The 18,209-nt window shown below is 32.0% G+C and overlaps 1 protein-coding gene across 1 annotated transcript in view; it reads left to right on the top strand.

The window, feature by feature from the left end:
• The window catches only part of LOC129231565 (clotting factor G beta subunit-like), a 50,218-nt gene that overhangs the window by 17,462 nt on the left and 14,547 nt on the right, over positions 1–18,209 (top strand). The window contains exons 2-3 of the mRNA XM_054865923.1: positions 11,651–11,784; positions 12,677–12,910. Coding sequence (XP_054721898.1) covers positions 11,685–11,784; positions 12,677–12,910 — 334 coding nt within the window. The 5' untranslated portion in view covers positions 11,651–11,684. The remainder of the gene's footprint in view (positions 1–11,650; positions 11,785–12,676; positions 12,911–18,209) is intronic.

Below are 18,209 nucleotides of genomic sequence, written 5' to 3'. Positions count from 1 at the left end.
TTGTACTGCATGTTGACGAAACAAGATAAAAGCGTATAATATAATTGAACCTATAATACATGTTGATAGTATTTTATATTTTCATTTTAAATTTTATTTATAAATAAAAATTGTTTACATTGTTCCAAAGCTTTCTACTGAACATCATCAAGCTACTTTTTAAGGATATTAATTTCCTAGTAGAATGGTTGATAATATACGTATTATTTTAAAAATAATCCTATTTTACCTTGGCAAAGTTTACCTGCGTGCACTTAATTTAAACTGATAAGAGCCTTCTCAGTTGCTTGAAAAAGAAAAGCGTTTCTAATAAATCTTTAAAAAGTATTAAAAATTTTAATTTATGATTATTTAATATTTTATCAACTTATCAATACTATGTGGAATTTTTTGCAAGATACAATCATCCGTTCGTAATAAAGAAGATGCGGGCAAAATGTTTTACTTTATCACATTCAATATCTGAAATAACATTTGCATCTATTAGCAGAACTCGAGTTATTTTACATTTTAAAAAATGCTTATGTGAATAGATATGACTCTAGGTTTATTTCGCAGATTGAAGCACACTTTTGTGTCCTTTTTGAAGCAACCTGTGGCCTTTTAAAAGCACCCTGCTGCTTCACTTCCGTTACAAGTAGCGTGTTGATAGCTACGAGTTTGGAAACATGTCCATCTGGGACATTAACTCTCTGCACCCTTTTTGAAAGGAGTATCACTTGCATAATGTTATAATATATTTATTTTATAATATATTTTTACATTAATTATAATATTTTTTTCAAGTTACGAAAAGTAAAGAATATTTAAACTATTAATAAAACAGGAACTTAATTACATCTTTTTATCCAACAATTTTAACTGTATGCTTTTGGTAACAAAATTAATCACAGTTATCATCTCTACAAAAGAAATACATAATCAAACATACATGTATGATTTCTAAGGCCAAAACATTTTTTTAATTACATACTATATTGAAAAGTAACATATAGCTGTGACGTGCAGGACAAACTTTCTGCTTTTCCGTGGAATGGGGCATTAAATATTACGAAAAACACACATAATAAGAGAAAATGAAAGTACTGATACACTTGTGGCAAACATCCTAAAATAGCTAATTTATTTCATTTGTCTATATTCTGCTACAAGTTTAGGTTTTCTCCTTTTATGATTTCCTTTGATGAAGAACGAAGTATTTGCATGACAAAAATTACAAGAACTTGGGTCACCAACTTTTTATTTTGTAAAACTAAAATGGACTTAAGCATCTTATTGGAAATCATAATTGCAACTTCTGTTATAGTAGAATGTTTATCCAAAACAAAGTGCTACCACATACAATACACAGTTGGCTGCGATCGTTCCAGAAAACGAAAAAGATCAGTGGTGAACTGTTTAATCTTCCCTTCTTGCTGAGCGAAAAAATATTTTCTTCATATTAGTATTTATTATGAAAAAAAAAAACACTAAAAGTGGTTTTTACATATATGCACTAAATAGTTTGCGACTAAATTGTATTGAAACGAAATGAACGAATTTTTTCCTACCGAATTCAAGTTTTTGCAACCAAGAATTGCAGTTTTGATTTTCCTTTCTCTTTTTTTTTTTTTTTTTTTTGCTTAATTTAAAACTTTTCTTTATTTTACTTCAAACTTTTATGCCCTAGAATCTTAGCTGGTTACTCTAGGTTTCTAATAACAGTTTCTGTTTTGCATACATTCCAGATTATCTTTTCAAATGTCTTTTCACACTATATATTATGCGAAAATAAAGCTGAAAAATCTGAGATTTTCAAAAGCAATATCATAATGAATAATCACCAAATCACCAATCATCTGAATCACTGAAAAACAAAGTATATTCTTACTAAAAAAATGTACATAATTCTTGTTTGCACTGAAAATTTGAAACATTTTAACAGTTATACCGCAGTACAAAAGTAGTCATCACATAGCAAATTTTATACGCAGAAAGAAACGTGCAATTCTGATATTAAAAGAAACGTACAAACGCTCGTAACTAACATTTGCAAAATAATGGAAAAAACATGTTAATTATGATAACAATCTTAATAAAAGCATTTATCCTTTGCAAAAAAGAAAGAAAATAAAAACAGTCAGATATTGATCTTACTTGAGAAAAGCTTTTTGTATTGTAGCTAAAATTCTTTTAACGCATAAACCTCGAACTAATTTTATCTTTTCCGCTGAAAAATCCGTTTATTCAAATGGTTTTGTCTTCTAATATAATGACGGACAATTGAAAGGGGGCATTTGACTGCATGTATTGCACTCAGCACAGTGCATTAGGGTCTAGAAAAAAAAAATAACTTCCTGGTTTCTTAAACCAAATTATGTAATTCCTCATCAGACGGAAACTAAAATTCTTAATGCTTTTTTAGCTGTAAGAAAATGCTCAAGAAATGGCCTTATTTTCAATATAATTTGTTTGTAATATCAGGCGTTGCTTCCAATAATCATGGTTATATTATGTGATGAGTAATTGTATCTAATTTACCTCTTCTTACCTTAAGAGCATATTAGAAATTATCAATTTTTAGCAAAATGAATTACTTTTACTTTATAAAAACACATAACTGAGAGCTAAATAATCATTTTTTTTTCACAAGTAATCACTTTCTGCTATTAATAAAACTATTTTATTATGTTCTTACTTGCTCTCATTTTGCCATTGAACAGACTATTTTTGAACCTAGTGCAGAGTTTTTCAAGCACTATATCTATGCCTTTCTCCCCTAACTGTGGGCATCTAATTCATGGGCCACAATTGAATAAAACACTTTGACATTTTTTGATATATTTTAAAAAGTAAAAATCAGCCAATAAGTTAAACAAGGTAATCCTTCTAAGTCCGTGATCGTAATTCTAATTTAAGTGAGTAATGTTTTGCGAAACCGTAATTGTAAGCAAAATTGTAATCGACATATCATAATCGTAATCGATTACATTCTTTATCAACCTTAATCGTTGCAATATTAATTGTTTCTTGCGAGAAGATTATATTCGTAACCGAATTCATAAATAATCGTAATCAAGTACATTTTGTTGTAATTGACTAAGCCTTATATATTAGTCATTTCAAAAAATATGGATTTTCTTTTTGTAAAAGCTTTACTTTTTTTCTCTTTTTTAAAATTCGTATTTTTTACGTATATGGCTTTCTAAGAAAACTTCTTTTGCCGTTACTTTTTTTAGACTTTCTGAATTCTTTTGATGCGTCACTTTTTGATCAAAGACAATATTAACTACAAAATCAGGATCTTAGAGGCTTATATGCTCTTCAAAACAGTGCTGTGTATAGAATTTTTATGAATTACTTTTACTTTGACATTTACTTGGTATGCATTTTTCTCTCATTAAGAAGTGAATTTATTATTTCACAATGTGTTGCTATGTAATTTGTCGAAAAAGTATCAACCATTTTGACATCATACTGCGAAACACTAATATAAATATAATATGTAATACAAATATAATATATAATATATATAATAATATAATTTATAAATATTATGTATATAAGATAAATATATAATAAATATATAATATATAAATATTACTGCGTATGGATTTTTATCTTATTAAGAAGTGAATTTTTTATATCACATTGTGTTGGAAGTGTATTTTGTAGAAGAAGTATCAACCATTTTGACATCATACTGCGAAACACTCACACAAATATTTCCTCTTCAACTGAATGCACAGAAGACGAGATACAAAATACCTTACACATCATTTTGATTTCTCTCTTCATTTGTTCAATTTCAATTCCTCTCCCCGGAAAATATAAACTGGAAGAGGATTTGGGTCAGTAGGGAAGTCCCATGAAGAAGAGAGGATGGGCGAGCAGAGCATCCGGTTTCGATCACCTTCCCTTACCCGGAGGGTCCCTTCGCCTTTTTTTTTATTGGCATTCGAGAGCGCACATTTCGCCAAATAAACGCTGCCCTCGATCGAGATCACCATATTTCATTCGACTTTTTCATGTCAGCGAGACAAGCTTTGACAAAGACCTTGCATTGTTTGTGTCCGAGCGCTCTATTTCATGGCTGTAAGAATTTCTTAGCTGCAACACGGGAATCGAATGAGGATATCTGGTGTCACTCAATTGCCAGTGGAATTAGCACTTCTTGTCGAAGACAAAAGGTAGAAAAATGGAGCCATTGTTTTGGGATCGAGGCGGAAGTTATCTACTTCCTTTCAGTCGGACTGATTTTTTATTCAACAATAACAGATGTAAAACACAATTATTTGTTTACACGCAAGCAAAAGCACGTCCAAATGATATTTTAGAAAAAAAAAATTCTAACAAAAATAGGTTAACCATTGCATTTTTGCTGTCTGAAAGTTTTTGCCAAGAGATAATTTTCAAAGAATAGTTTGAAATTTTTATATGTAATATGAGGTAGTGGGACACAAAGGGATGTAAGTGGACTTTTTAATGTTTCGAATAAAATGCGTTTATTGTTCAGATCCTAGGTAAGCTTTCTTTAAATTTTTTTCTAAATCATGCTATATAGCAGCACCCACCAGAGCTACTATAGTACCATCTCTTGCCCTAAAACTGAGGAGAGGTTTTCCTGCAATATTGATTATTTCTAAATTTTTAAATTTTTTGCACTTACATCCCTTTGCTTCTCATTGCCTCATATACTTCGCATTTTAGTTGCAGTATGTCAGAAGTTAAAATCTTATAATTAGTAAAAAATTATAAAAGAATTTCTAGAGTTGGGAGAAAGCAAGGTGAAAGCGTAATTTCGCTCTCAATGCTTACAGTTCTTCTCTTAAATCTTTTAAGCGTTGTTTCGTTAAACTTGCTTCTGAACGCACTAGGTCAATACTTTTTAATGCAGTCAACTCTCGATAACTCGAAGTCCCTAGTTTCCGGCTAAACCGTTAGAGTTATTGGTAGTTCGAGTTATGGGAAGTTTCCGCGACTGCCTCAAGATTTTGGGACCGAAGGAAAACTTTGAGATAAAGGAATATTCGAGTTATAAGCTTCGAATTATCGAGATCCGACTGTATGCAGCTATTTAAAAAAATTTCTCTAAAATTGTAATCACGTCACTTTCCGACAGATCTCAAAAGTGAGTGATTCAGGCAACCGATATGATATCGGAAGTGTGAGCGACATGCTTTTCAGGTGAATGGTTTCACCCAAGGTTTTTATACTAGCATTCCTACATCAACTCACCGCTGTGACATTCAAGTTGAAGGTTTATGTGCCAGTAGATCAGTCTACCGTTTCAGCACGGTGGTATCCCTGTGGATTAACCGTTTCAAACGCGAATCAAAATAGAACATATGCAGTATTCGCTCGAGCATACTGTCTAAGCTCGTAATCAAATGCATTTGATATTCGATAACTAGGATAAAGTGAGAATGGTTTTCCACTGAGTTTTCACTTAAGCCTCATCCATGTTTGACACTATATTCAGATAAAGACTATTAGCTATGACTTGTTGTTTATCAGATAAGCTGAATCAGAGACTCGTTTAACATGTTTTGAGGATATAAAATCTCTTACATTATTTCTATTATTTTTTTCGATTTTTAATTAGTTTAAGTTTTTTCCGTTTTAGATTTTTTCCCCCTTGTTTGAGCATAATGACATATTTTGTCACAAAATTTAAAACCAAATCGTTATGCTATTTTGTGACATTTCTTTTACTAAGTCTTATTTAAAAAAAAAAAAATCTGAAAATTTGAAATCATTGAAATGAAAAGCTATTGACTTGTCTCTTTATCTCTCAAGTTTCGTAATTTCTGTAAACAAAATGCGTTTTTCTTCAAAGCTTATTTAATAAGAACATTGTCACATGAACTTAGAAAATTAAATCAGATTTTAAGCCTCTCTTCATTAAGAATTTCTTATAATCGCAGTGGAAAGTTTAACAGCGCAGTTAATACCAATATTTTCTAATTTTCCTAAAACAGGAATAATTAGTAAAGAGATTGCTGTCGGCTATAAAAAGTTACAAAATATGATGAAAAGTATCGTTCAAACTTAAATAATGAACACTATGATTTCTTTGCACTCAGTTTCTCAAATAAATGAATGAATAAATAAAACAATAATAAAAATAATCAGATATTGTCGAATTTTTGTTTTTAATGATCACTATACGCACCGTAACACTCGCCATAAAAAAGACGTAAATATGGAGTTACTTAAGGGCCTAATAATATAAGGTCACCAGATGTGAACAACAAGTCCTCGTGGGGACCTGTATTTTTAATTGCATATTTACTGATGTACTACAGATGTTGTTTTCAAATTTTCAGAACTATTTCAAAGAAGGATTTATACAAAAAAAAAAATGATAATAATAATGTTTGCATATAGAAAAAATGGCAACAGCTTATGATTGGGAAATATACAGGGCTTTCCGAAATTGACTGACTGTCTTTAAAAATTTATAACAGCAAAACGGTTAATGATAAAGAACAAATTCTTGCAGAAAATTCATGTGGTGGACCGTATATTTTCCCTTCAGAGTTCCAAATCTTAATTCAAAATTTTTTCAATATATGACGATGCAAATAGTACGCCTGTAATCAAAAAAGAAGAACCGAAATTCACCGATTTTTTTTCTCTGTTAACGACAAATGATTGCAGTCGACGGGAGACATTTTTGAAATAATGTTATGTAATTTTGTTCATTATAAATATTTTTCGAAATATTATGACTTGATTTTCTATCTCTCTTTGATTTAAGGGCTTACTATTTTCAGCGCCATCTATTGGGAATTTGTTTAACTACAATTTGCTACTCTAGGGGGAATATTTACGGCCCGGCACATGAATTTTCTGCAAGATTTTATTTAAAGAAGAAATTCTATACTTTAGCGCATTAATTTTCAAAGTGCGAGGCGAGAAGACAAGGCCACGAATCATACCTCGAAGAGTACGACTGCATTACTTGAGAAAATGAAACTTAGGTGTTGCGTATTATATTGCAGGTGTCACGTACCTTTTCACCATACTCCTGCAAAAGTCCCTTGATGCTTCTCCTATGGTCTACTGTGCATTTGGCTTGCTGAAATAAACTATATATAAACGCAAACTCACTAACATTGATTGACTTTGGAAAGTTGTGGAACAGAAGTAGTAATGTTACGAAAGTTACAAATTACCCTAAATGTTACGAAAAGCCCTTCTATCATGGAAAGCACGATGTTAACTTGTAAGAATTAGAGTTATCAGATAAAGCACTTACAAAAAGTGTCTTTGCATTTTAAACATTAAAAAATGGCTCTGAAATCATTCTTAAAATGTGTAAATGCCCTATATGCTACAGTACGTAATCAGTTCTTATTTATATGCCGATTAATGTATCAGTCAAAAAAATGTCAGTAGGACCAGTTGGGGTCGAAGGAAGCAGGGGGTGAATAGAGACTAACTCTATTTCACCACTTGCGGTAACTTTTGAAACTAAACTGTTGGTGCGTGATTACACATAGAAAATATTCCAAGAGTTCCGCATGTTTCCCCATAACTGTGTAAGCACCATCCTTGTTTAAAGATGACACAGAATGAAGTTGTTTTTTAAAGTTTAATGATATTGGGCGATTCCACGGGTAACTGACTGATATTTTTAGAGCAAAATAGTAAGTATTTTGTAACGTTCAACGCAAAATATGCGTTGTGCAAACGATCTTTTCTCCTGAATTATTGTATTTTTTAAGCTGAATTTAATGGTCTAAATGAATTCTCGAAATACATTTTGGTTGATTTTTAAAAAATTGTTAAAAGCATTGTAACTGACTGACATTTTAAAAAGTACCATGTCAGTCAGTTACTGTGCTTTTGGTAATTTTTTTTTTTTAATCATCCAAAATTTATTTAAAGTGTTCAATTATACCATTAAATTCAGTTCAAAAATAAAATAATCCAGTAGAAAAGATCGCTTGCACAACGTATATTTTACGTTGAATGTTGCAAAATATAGTTTTGCTCTAAAAATCTCAGTCACCGTGGAATTGCCCTATTACATTTTGCTTTCCAACAGGTCTGTAGATTCATAGTAACTCGTTTCAACTTCTTTTACTTATCATGTAGAAGGTTGCAAAAAACTTTTATTTGTGAATTTCACCTTCCTTTATATTTTTAATGCGCAATATTGGTATTTACATTCACCCCATAAATCCTGCATTTGGGGGAAAAGGGAATCAACTAAGTTTTTCTTCCTTCCGTTATTTATTAATTTTTTTGAAGCTTAAGCTTTTATGTAAATTACACATTTGTGTCTGTTTTACTTAAATTCAGCGCATAATGTATTTTTTGTATATATTTTCTATTTTCAAAGGATTTTAAGTTTTGTTTAAAAGATTCAGCTAGTTGCATGCAACCTACGGGCCACAGATTAAGTATTATTGGTGTAGAACTTCTTAAGTTTCTAAACTGATTGCGTGCAGTATTGGTTTTATCAACTTAATGGGGAAATAAAGGGGTGTTTCCGTTTACACCGTAGTCTCTGGGGTAAAAGGTAACATACTGGGGAACAGGATTTTATTCGTTAACAAGCAATTCTAAAGTCCAATTTTTCATACCTAATTACTTTCAGAAAGTGTGGTTTTGGTTACAGTGTATAAAATTGTCTATCTCAATTTATCCAAAGGAAAAAAAGGGAAGGACCTCCAGTTGAAACATTGAAATTCTGCTTCCCTTTACCCCAATGGACCCTACCTTTTCCCATCATTCTCTATACAGTAAAAAAATAAATAAATAAATAAAACTGCAGTAACGACTCCAAAATATCTTGGAAATTGGGATTGCATAAATGTTTATAGTAATTGATACAGGTTCTTTTTAAGTAATATTGGAATTTTATTTAAGAAGTAGTACATTAAGAAGTAGTACTAGTACATTTTATTAAATTCCAGTTCCCAAGACAATATGCTCTAGTGGCATTGCAGTTTTTTTCAGTGTACCACTTAACATGACGCCTAAAGATTATCTTACTGCGGATGCCGTATGGACTGAGATAGAAGGTTCATATTCAGTACTGACTGAATAATGTACTGTTAAGCGTACTAATAAATAGGGACTTGAAATCCGGATATGTGGACTGCAAGTGCACTTTAATCAAGTTGCTGTTGCTAAATATCAACTAATTTTAAATTAAAAATAATATTATTTTTTAAATTATTATTTTTAATGAGTTAATAGCTTATAACGCCACAAGTTTGCTTCTGAAATACTTCAAATTAAGTTTCATGATAATGCGAACTGATAACTTGAATTCGTTTTGAGAAAACCGATGATACACAAAGCATTTCATAAATAGATCCTGTTCAATTTTTCTAGATGTTAATATCGTTTTGCATAGTTCACATTTATAATATTGAGATCAAATCATCCAAAAATAAACGGTTTGAAATCGTTGGAGAAATGACGTGTATCTCAGGACTGATATAAAGAATATCTATAATACCTGAATTGACGACGTCTTTGCAAAATTGATAAGAGCTGTGCAATTATCAAGCAAATCTTTTACGTCTTATATGAGGGGCCTTTGTGTCTCTGAGGTAAAAGCTTCGCTTTGAATGCCGGAGGTCGTGGGTTCGATTCCAACCAGAGCAGTGGGGTTATTTTCTCTCTTTGTGCTCTGAATCTTTCTTGTGTTGTCTTATATGTTCATTAAGAAGTTCTAACGACAACAACAACAACATCTTTTATTTTTATACTCATTCGTGATGTTCGTGTTATACTAGAATTTGAAACGTTTCGGAAAAAAGTTACGTAAGGTACAATGTACCCTTGTTATCCAAAATCCGAACATCCGAATTGCTGACTCTTAGAACTTCAGAGAAAAATATAAAACGGAAACGTTCTGTGATCCGCAAAATAATGATTCTATTTACGCGCGCTATTTTCCCTCTCTCAGCGAAGCTAATGTAGAAGTCTCATAGTGCAGTTCTAGTCTTTTGGCTGACGTCCGTTGCTAGGTCACCGGCTCTTTCATTTAGTTAATAGAAACTCTTTTAATTTAAAAATAGGGTTCTTCTCCCATTTTCAACACAGAGACTAGTTAGTTAATATAGACCCTTTTCTTTCGGAAAAAATCCGATTTCTGATTATCCGAATGGGATCCAGTCTCAACTGATTCGAATAATTGGCGTTCTAATGTAGTACGAATACTTTCATAAAAAATGAAAAAGGAAAAAAAATCTCACACACACAGCAATAAGAGTAATCTTAGAAAAATTAGCTACTTTTACCATGCGCCCATTTTTTTTTATCCAAACCCTGATGAGAAAAAAATTTCCTGTAACACGGCGTGTGATTTTTCAACCACACGCCGTGTCGGACGATAAAACGTAAAGAAGCAATTTTTGCTTCATTACGTTTTATCATCCAACGGTTCAAAAAATAACTGTTTTTCATTATACGCTGGTGTATTTTAAGTACAATTTTACATAAAGTGTTTCAAAAAAAAAAGAAAAAAAATAGGGTTCTTACGATTATTTACAGTGCAACAAACTGAATAAAAATCAAATACTTCAAACAAAAAATGACAGTCGAGGGACTGGCCAACATAAGCATTGCTTTTATCAAATAGGTATATGATTTTAATGTTGAAGTTGCCTAATGTTGAATTGATAACTTTAGCCGTATTAACTGAAAGTTAATTCAACTTGTTGTTTCAATATAACTTCAACATCATAAGCTTATGTTATTCAATTAAAGCTTAGCCAGTCCCGCGACTGCCGTTCTGTCTTTTAATATTAAAAAACATAGGTATCACTCTCCCGGCTAAGTTTGAACCACCAACTTTTGGATTAACACCCTTACGCGCAAGTCGATTGCGCCCCGGAGGCTTCGCTACAACTGAATTATTAAACAATCTTATATAAACAAAGCTCTGAGCATGCACGTCGAAAGTAGCGGGAGGAACGTTTTTTTTTTTTCAGTTCACTCCGGCCGTACAACATTCCATAAGAATCATAGCATCAAAACTCAACGGTTTTGAAAATAACACAAATGCAATAATTGGTATTTGTAAAATATTACTGGGCTTAAAATTCATGGGTGAAAAGATGCATGTAAATCTTTTTCCCAAAATTAAGTTCAGAAAGTATTGTAAATTTTATATTTCTCCTTAATGGTAACGCAACAACTAACATAAGAAAAATTTTCAAAAATCTATACCTCAAGTTTTATAATCAGAATATTGCTTTAGAAATTACTTAGAAGTGGCCCATAGAAAGTGAATGTATTATAAAACTTCGTTTGCTGGTTTTCTTTGCTTTGTTTGAGCTTACTTAGTATGTGTAAATGATTTCACCATTTTTTTGCATATTTTTGATCCCTTTCCCCCTTGGTAACTTTTCAAACCGTTTTTCATGCGTAAATGATGTCAGTTTCTTACTTTTCTTCCTTTCTGACAGAGTAAACCTATTGTTTTATCCATTTTCCTTACATGCTAAACATTTAAAAAGAAAGTTAATGAAACTTATTTTGCTATCCGTTGGATATGCCTGAAATATTAAGTAAATGCCATTAAAAAAAAACTGTATGAGCCTTTTTGAACACAAAACTTTTATTTATTTTCTGGCTGCACGATTATATTACGAGTATTTCTTCAATAATTTAATATATGAAATTTAATGTTTTACTATAGGAAGTGAGCAAGAACTTGAACGGTATCCAATGCAATGCTCAAAGCAAAATGGCGTTTAGTCACGTGGTTATTTCTGATCGTCTTCTGTGTTCTACATCCATGCGATACATTTTTTGGAGTTTCCATCAAAAGAGGTAAATTTAGTTAATAGTCTGATTTGTATTTACTAAATTTGAAAACATTCATTAGGTCTGGAACCATAATTTTTCTTATTAAAAGCTTTAAAATTCACTTCAGTGATTTTAATTGAAATGTTATGTTTTAGTTACTGCAGAAAACGGAAAATTTTTCAAATTGTTATTTATGTATAAACATGACACTCATTATGTGAGGAAAAAAAAGTTTTTTGCATATCATATAATGTGGTTATTTCAAATATGTGTTCGAAAGAAAAGAAACCAAGCATCTGTTTCAAGGCCGCAGAAAGCGTTATTTCTACTCATACATTCTGTAAAAATTAAACATTCACAAAAGCCATCTTTAATGTCTGAAGTCTTTGCAAGCTGTGTGACACATTGGTATAGCGTGGATCTATTGCACCCAAATTCCATAACTAAATCCGACACCAGCTAGACGATTTTCAAGATGCAGAAAACGCCAGTGGCCCTGTCGTATGAATGTGTGGCATGTTAAAGGTCCCTTCAGGATTTGTATGACTTGGATGTTTTTGGCTGAATTAAATTCTTTGTGTAATTCGCATCGTTAGAGCCAAGGTGACTACTTCTGGTGGGGAATCGGGCATTGCAATTTTCAAGTAGTAATGACCTCCTCCTCTAGTGATGTGGAATGAAAGAGTGGTTGCAAGTCCCGATAGAATGCATTATGCCTGTAAATGGCAAGAACCTTATACGCAGCTCCATAATAAACAACAAGAGAATCAAAATCATATAGACTCCACTTAACTCCTTTATGTTTCAGATCTGACGAGCCCATCTTTAGAAATAGAATTTATCCGACGATTTGTGTGACATTTAAAATGCTATATCAGTATTTCTATGCCTGACTGGTATACATTTTTCTTTTCAGAAGATGACTCTAGTACGTGCTATCATGAAGGCAGACGTCATCAATGCACTTTCTTCCTCTTTTGCCCCCTTATTGGAGGTACAGCGGTCAACTCTTGTCCTGGGAGTTTGTTATCGTCATGTTGTGTTACACAACAAGCTAGCAATGTTCGACGATCACCCGCTAATGGCCAAACAAGTAATTCTTACGTGCAGTCAGACGTCCTCAATCACAGAGTCCTCAGCAAAGACAAAAGTAACTAAAAAATAATTTTTTTTAAATTCTCTAACCGATCTGACATTATATTTAAATTTATTTTTTGTCGAAAATTTCGCAATGTTCATTGCATTGAGCTTCAGCGGTATTTACTCAATGGCATTCCTTAAAAAAAAAAAAAAAATCCTTTTCAGCCCACAAATTATACAACAAAATTTTTGTAATGGTTCTTTGTAACAACAGATTCATCTTATTAGCAGAAAATATCCTATCATCTTTCTTCAATATGCAAAATAATTTTATAAAAACAACGTTTAAATTATTATTGATTATGAATTTAAGATCTATTGAACTCTAATATTATATTTATTATAATTTTATACCAAAGTCTCATTTTTCAAAATTTTTTGTTGACAAATTAACAATTTATCTAAAAATAATACAGTAGTCGCCGCTTATTTGAATCGTGTTTGTTTTAAACAGTTTTGATTTAATAAAGCGCCTGATTCAATAAAGTGAAAATGAGTAAATATTTTTATAAATGAGAATATCTACAAAAATTTAGGATAACTCTATTTAAATTTGGGTCTGTTCAATAAATATTTGGACTGATTCCAAAAATCAAAATTTATTGCAGGTATCATTACAATTATTTATTATTATTCCAAATACATTTTCCCTGCATCGATACACTTAGTTTGGCGCGTCTGCTACTCGTCAAAAGCTCGCTGGAAGTCGGTTTCCGGAATACTATTGAGAACCTTTGTTGTCACCTATTGAACCAGCTCGATGGAGTCGAACTGATGCCCTTTGAGCTCCATTTTCATTCACGGAAACAAGAAAAAGTCTGGTGGAGCCAGGTCTAGGCTGTAGGAGGGGTGAGGTGAAAATTCCACCCGCAAAGAGTTTTGTTCCCCGCTCAAGACTTTCGACTTCAGCTTTGCGCACTTTCTTCATTGCAAGATCTTTTGCTACAATAGTGTGGACGGTTTCAACTGAAAGGCTAGGCTCTTCACTAATAAGGGCGATTGTTAAACGCCTGTCAGAGTCCAAAACTGTTTTCACTTTGACCACCTGAACATCGATTGGAGCGGTTATCTGGCGGTGCTCGTCTTCGAAAAGCTCTTGGCCTTCCATAAACATTTTGTGCCACTCAAAAACTCTTGTGCGGCTTAAGACATCATCCCCATAAACTTGTTTAATGAGCTCAAGGATCTCGGATGCGGAATTCCCGAGTTTAAAGCAAAATTTTACAGCGTTCCATTCTGGCGCGACGACACCATAAAAAATCATACATTCTTTGATTATTTGAAAGATGTTGTCATAAAATAGTATGGAAAAGCAATTACAAAATTCAAATCTCAACTTATCTGTTTCGAAAAGTGTATCTACTGTTTATTGCTAAAAACAGGTAATTTAGACAGTCTTTTTTCAACGTCTGAAACTGTCTATAGTCGTAGTCGTCAGAATTCGCACCTCGTTGCATCAAATTTCACGCTACCGGTAACTAAGTCTACTAGACAGAAAAAGTCCCGTCGACGCCTTGATTCTCTCCGTCTGAATGATTTTACTTGACTTTTCCCGAGAAAACTCTCACTAAAAGTGTCAAGCACCCTTTCTACCCCTGTTTCTACTATTAACAAGAAAAAGAAAAATTTAATAAAAAAGGCAAAGAAAAAAAAAAAAAAAAAAAGACTGCGCTGATGCACCACGTGTTTGCAGGAAATATTTAATCACATAGACTTGATTTATATAAGCGGCATGTTTGATTCAAAATTCCGGCAGTTTTCTTATGTTAAAGCTTAATTTCGTTCTGTGTTAGAGGATTAGATTCATTAAAGCGGCTGATTCAATTAACCAATATTCAATTTTCCGGCGCTCATTACATTGCAAGTTAGTGTAATAAGTTAAGCGTAATAAATTTTGCAATAAAAACGCTAAATAAAGAATGTAAAAAAACTCAAATCAAGTGAACTCATAAATGAAAAAAATGACGTTATTGAAGCATTAAAACTGAGATTGATTGCAGATACATGTTTAGGAATTTCTTTAAACCCCGAAACTCGTGTCCGCAAGCTAGTGGTGTGACATCGATGAAAATCATCGATATTTTAAAACATCGATGTACGAAATTAAAACAATAATGGCATTAAACATCGACATAAAAACATCGTTGTTTTAAAACGTTGCTTTTTTTTAAAAATATATTACGTACATATTTAAATATATGTTACAATAAAATAATCTCTAACGAGTATTTCCATAAGTCGGTGAGTGAATTCATTTCGCATTGCCTCTGTACACTAACTTATACAATGTCTCAATGTCTCAGAAGTGTCAAAGCAAAAATAATAACAATAATTAATTAAAATATATTTTTCGTCAGAAGAGGCTACAAAATAATAAGTTCCTAATGAATGCGTAGTAGTTAAAGTACAAAACATTGAAACGGGAATTCAAATTAATAGGAATAATTCCGCAACATATTCTGACTTTTCCCTGCGTATTACAGGTTTGAATATTAGATATTCAACGATTAATACAAACTAATTAGAGTAACAAAAAACTGCTTTCAAATTATATAACTCCGAAAACAAAAAGCAAATACAGAACGAACAAAACATAGTGTTTGAGGTTTAATTATATCTGGGTTATAGTATTGGTTTAAATATACAGGGTGTCCGAGAAAGATCCGTACAACTTCAAAAATTTATTGAAAAAAAATTAATAGGGTTACAGCGAAACTAATTAGTAGGTTAGATAAAATAATTCAAAAAGTTTTTTTCCTATAACTTAAGTTATTACCTTAGGAAATTTCTACATGAGACCCTTTCGTAGCACGAACAATATCAAGACGATAATCCAATTCCATCCACGATCGTTTCAGCATGCTCACATCAACAGTAGCTACAGCTGTTTGGATGTTTTGCTTTAATTCTTCGAGATTGTTAACTTGCGTTTTGTACACACAGTATCTTTAACATAAACCCAAAAGAAAATATTCAGTGGTGTTAGAAAAAACTTTTTGAGTTATTCTATCTAACGTACTAATTAGTTTTGCTGTAAACCTATTGTTTCTTTTTCAATAATTTTTTTAAGTTGTACGGATCTTTCTCGGACACCCTGTATATACAGTCGGATACAGTAACTAAATGAATAGTATACATTAATGATTACATCTACTGAAATAGAGTAACTATTCTAATTATTCTCGATTGTATAATGGTTTATGCTTATATTTTTCAGAAAAACGAGCTGATGTGTGCATCACATGACTTCCTTTTACTCCAATTTAATGTCATTTCCCCATCATTCGCTATTTTAATGTGATTCAATATTTATTCTCTAAATATCACCAACAATGGCCAAATTGAAACCAAAAAAAAAAAAAAAACTCCACCAAATTTGTCGCCAAGTTGGCGACAAAACTTGGCGACCAAAAGACTGGCGATATATCGCCAAGTGTCCGACAAATTATAACGCCACTTGAGTTTACATCGAAATTAACAATGATTTCCCCCCAAAAAGGTGCAAAAGACCCCCTTAGGAACATCCGAAAGCAACCAAAAGGGGAGGTGCACAACTAGACCCCACTACGAGTCTATGTACCAAATTTCAACTTTCTAGGACATACCATTTTTGAGTTATGCGAGATACATACGCACATACGCACATACGCACATACACACATACGCACATACATACAGACGTCACGAGAAAAGTAGTTGTAATTACCTCGGTGATGGTCAAAATGGATATTTCGCGTGTCTATACATTCTTAGGCACTTTTCCGCATGTGGTCGAATCGAAAAAAAAACTCAACATTCATTTGGGGGTGAGCAAAATGGAAATTAAGGGCGATTTTTGAGTGAAATTTTTTTCGCGAATACAATACTTCCTTTTTTGTAAAAGGAAGTAAAAATGATGTAAGATTTTTTTCTCCAATAAAGTCAATTATTCAGATAAAAAATTACAGATTTTTTTTCCCAATGAGACTGATGCTGGAGCTATTGATTAACTATTCAACTTTTTTATGAAACAATTTCTTAAAATGTAAAACACCGACATTGAAAAAACAACAAACGATAAACAATGATGTTTAAGAAACTTTGGCCGTAAAACATAAATGATAATTATAGAAACGTTTTTCCAACAAGATAGATGCTCCAACTACTGACTAAAGATGCAAAATTTGTATCCTATATTTTTATGACACCTTTTTGTTGGCATAATATATAAAACATCGACAACGAAAAAACAGCGAACGCAAAACAGTGATGTTTAAAAACAATCGCCCTCAAAACATCGATGGTAATTATAGAATCCTTTTTCCAATGAGATAAATACTGCAACTGCTACTTAATAATATGAGATTTTTTATAAGTATAATCATCACACATTTTCAAGAAACCATTTTGTTGGAATAGAAAACATCGACATCGACAAAAACATCAAACTCGAAACACAGATGTTTGAAAAATAACGACCATAAAAAAATCGGCAGTAAAAAAACATTGATGTTTCCAAACCGATGTGTTATACCATTGCCGCAAGCAGTTCCAAATTTGGTTCTTTTGTGCTTTTTTTTTTTTTTTTTTTACCATTTCTATTTTCAGCAAAAAGGAACTTTTTTGTACTAGTTTTGGTCCAAACAGACATGATATTTGCCTTTTTCTTAGTTCTTCAAGTCTTTATTCTTAATATGCTTCCTTTTCATAAACATAATTGGGCCTTTTTTCATTTTAATTACATATTTTTACAACTTTAATGTTCTAATTTTTTTTTTTTGAATTAAATGGACCTACCTTTTACATTATTACATCATTCATTGTTCATTGTGTTTTAATTTTTATCTTGTTGGTTTTTGTAATGTCGTAGATTAACAAATTATATAATCTGTGATTTTTCTCAACTGTTTTCTCTCTTTACATACATTCACTCGCTTTGCTCTGAAAATAGACTTCTTTGTTGCCGTGAAAGATGAGTCGGAAATCATTTTAAGCTTTTGTGCTGTAATTTGACTCTAAAACTTGATAGAACGTCGTCACATATTTAGCCGAACCAAATGAGAGACATTTGATAATGCGCATAATTCCAAGAATCATTTCAAAAAGTTTAAGATCGGTTTTCAAACGCTTCAATAAACATTCAAGCTACTGATTTCCTTGCTGATAATGGGAAACACTATTTTCTGAAAGAAGGAAGGTATTATGTTATCTTTTGGTGGGTACGACATTACGGCAATACGAATTGTTACAGGACAAGTTCTTTGCTTTAAAATTTGTTTCGTTTAATCGAATCATCACCTGATAAAGATTCTGTTAATGAAGTTTATATT

Source organism: Uloborus diversus, chromosome 10 (assembly GCF_026930045.1).
Source record: "Uloborus diversus isolate 005 chromosome 10, Udiv.v.3.1, whole genome shotgun sequence".
Classification (NCBI taxonomy): Eukaryota; Metazoa; Arthropoda; class Arachnida; order Araneae; family Uloboridae; genus Uloborus; species Uloborus diversus.
The sequence above is the reverse complement of the archived record's forward strand: the minus strand, read 5'-3'. Positions and strand labels throughout refer to the sequence as shown.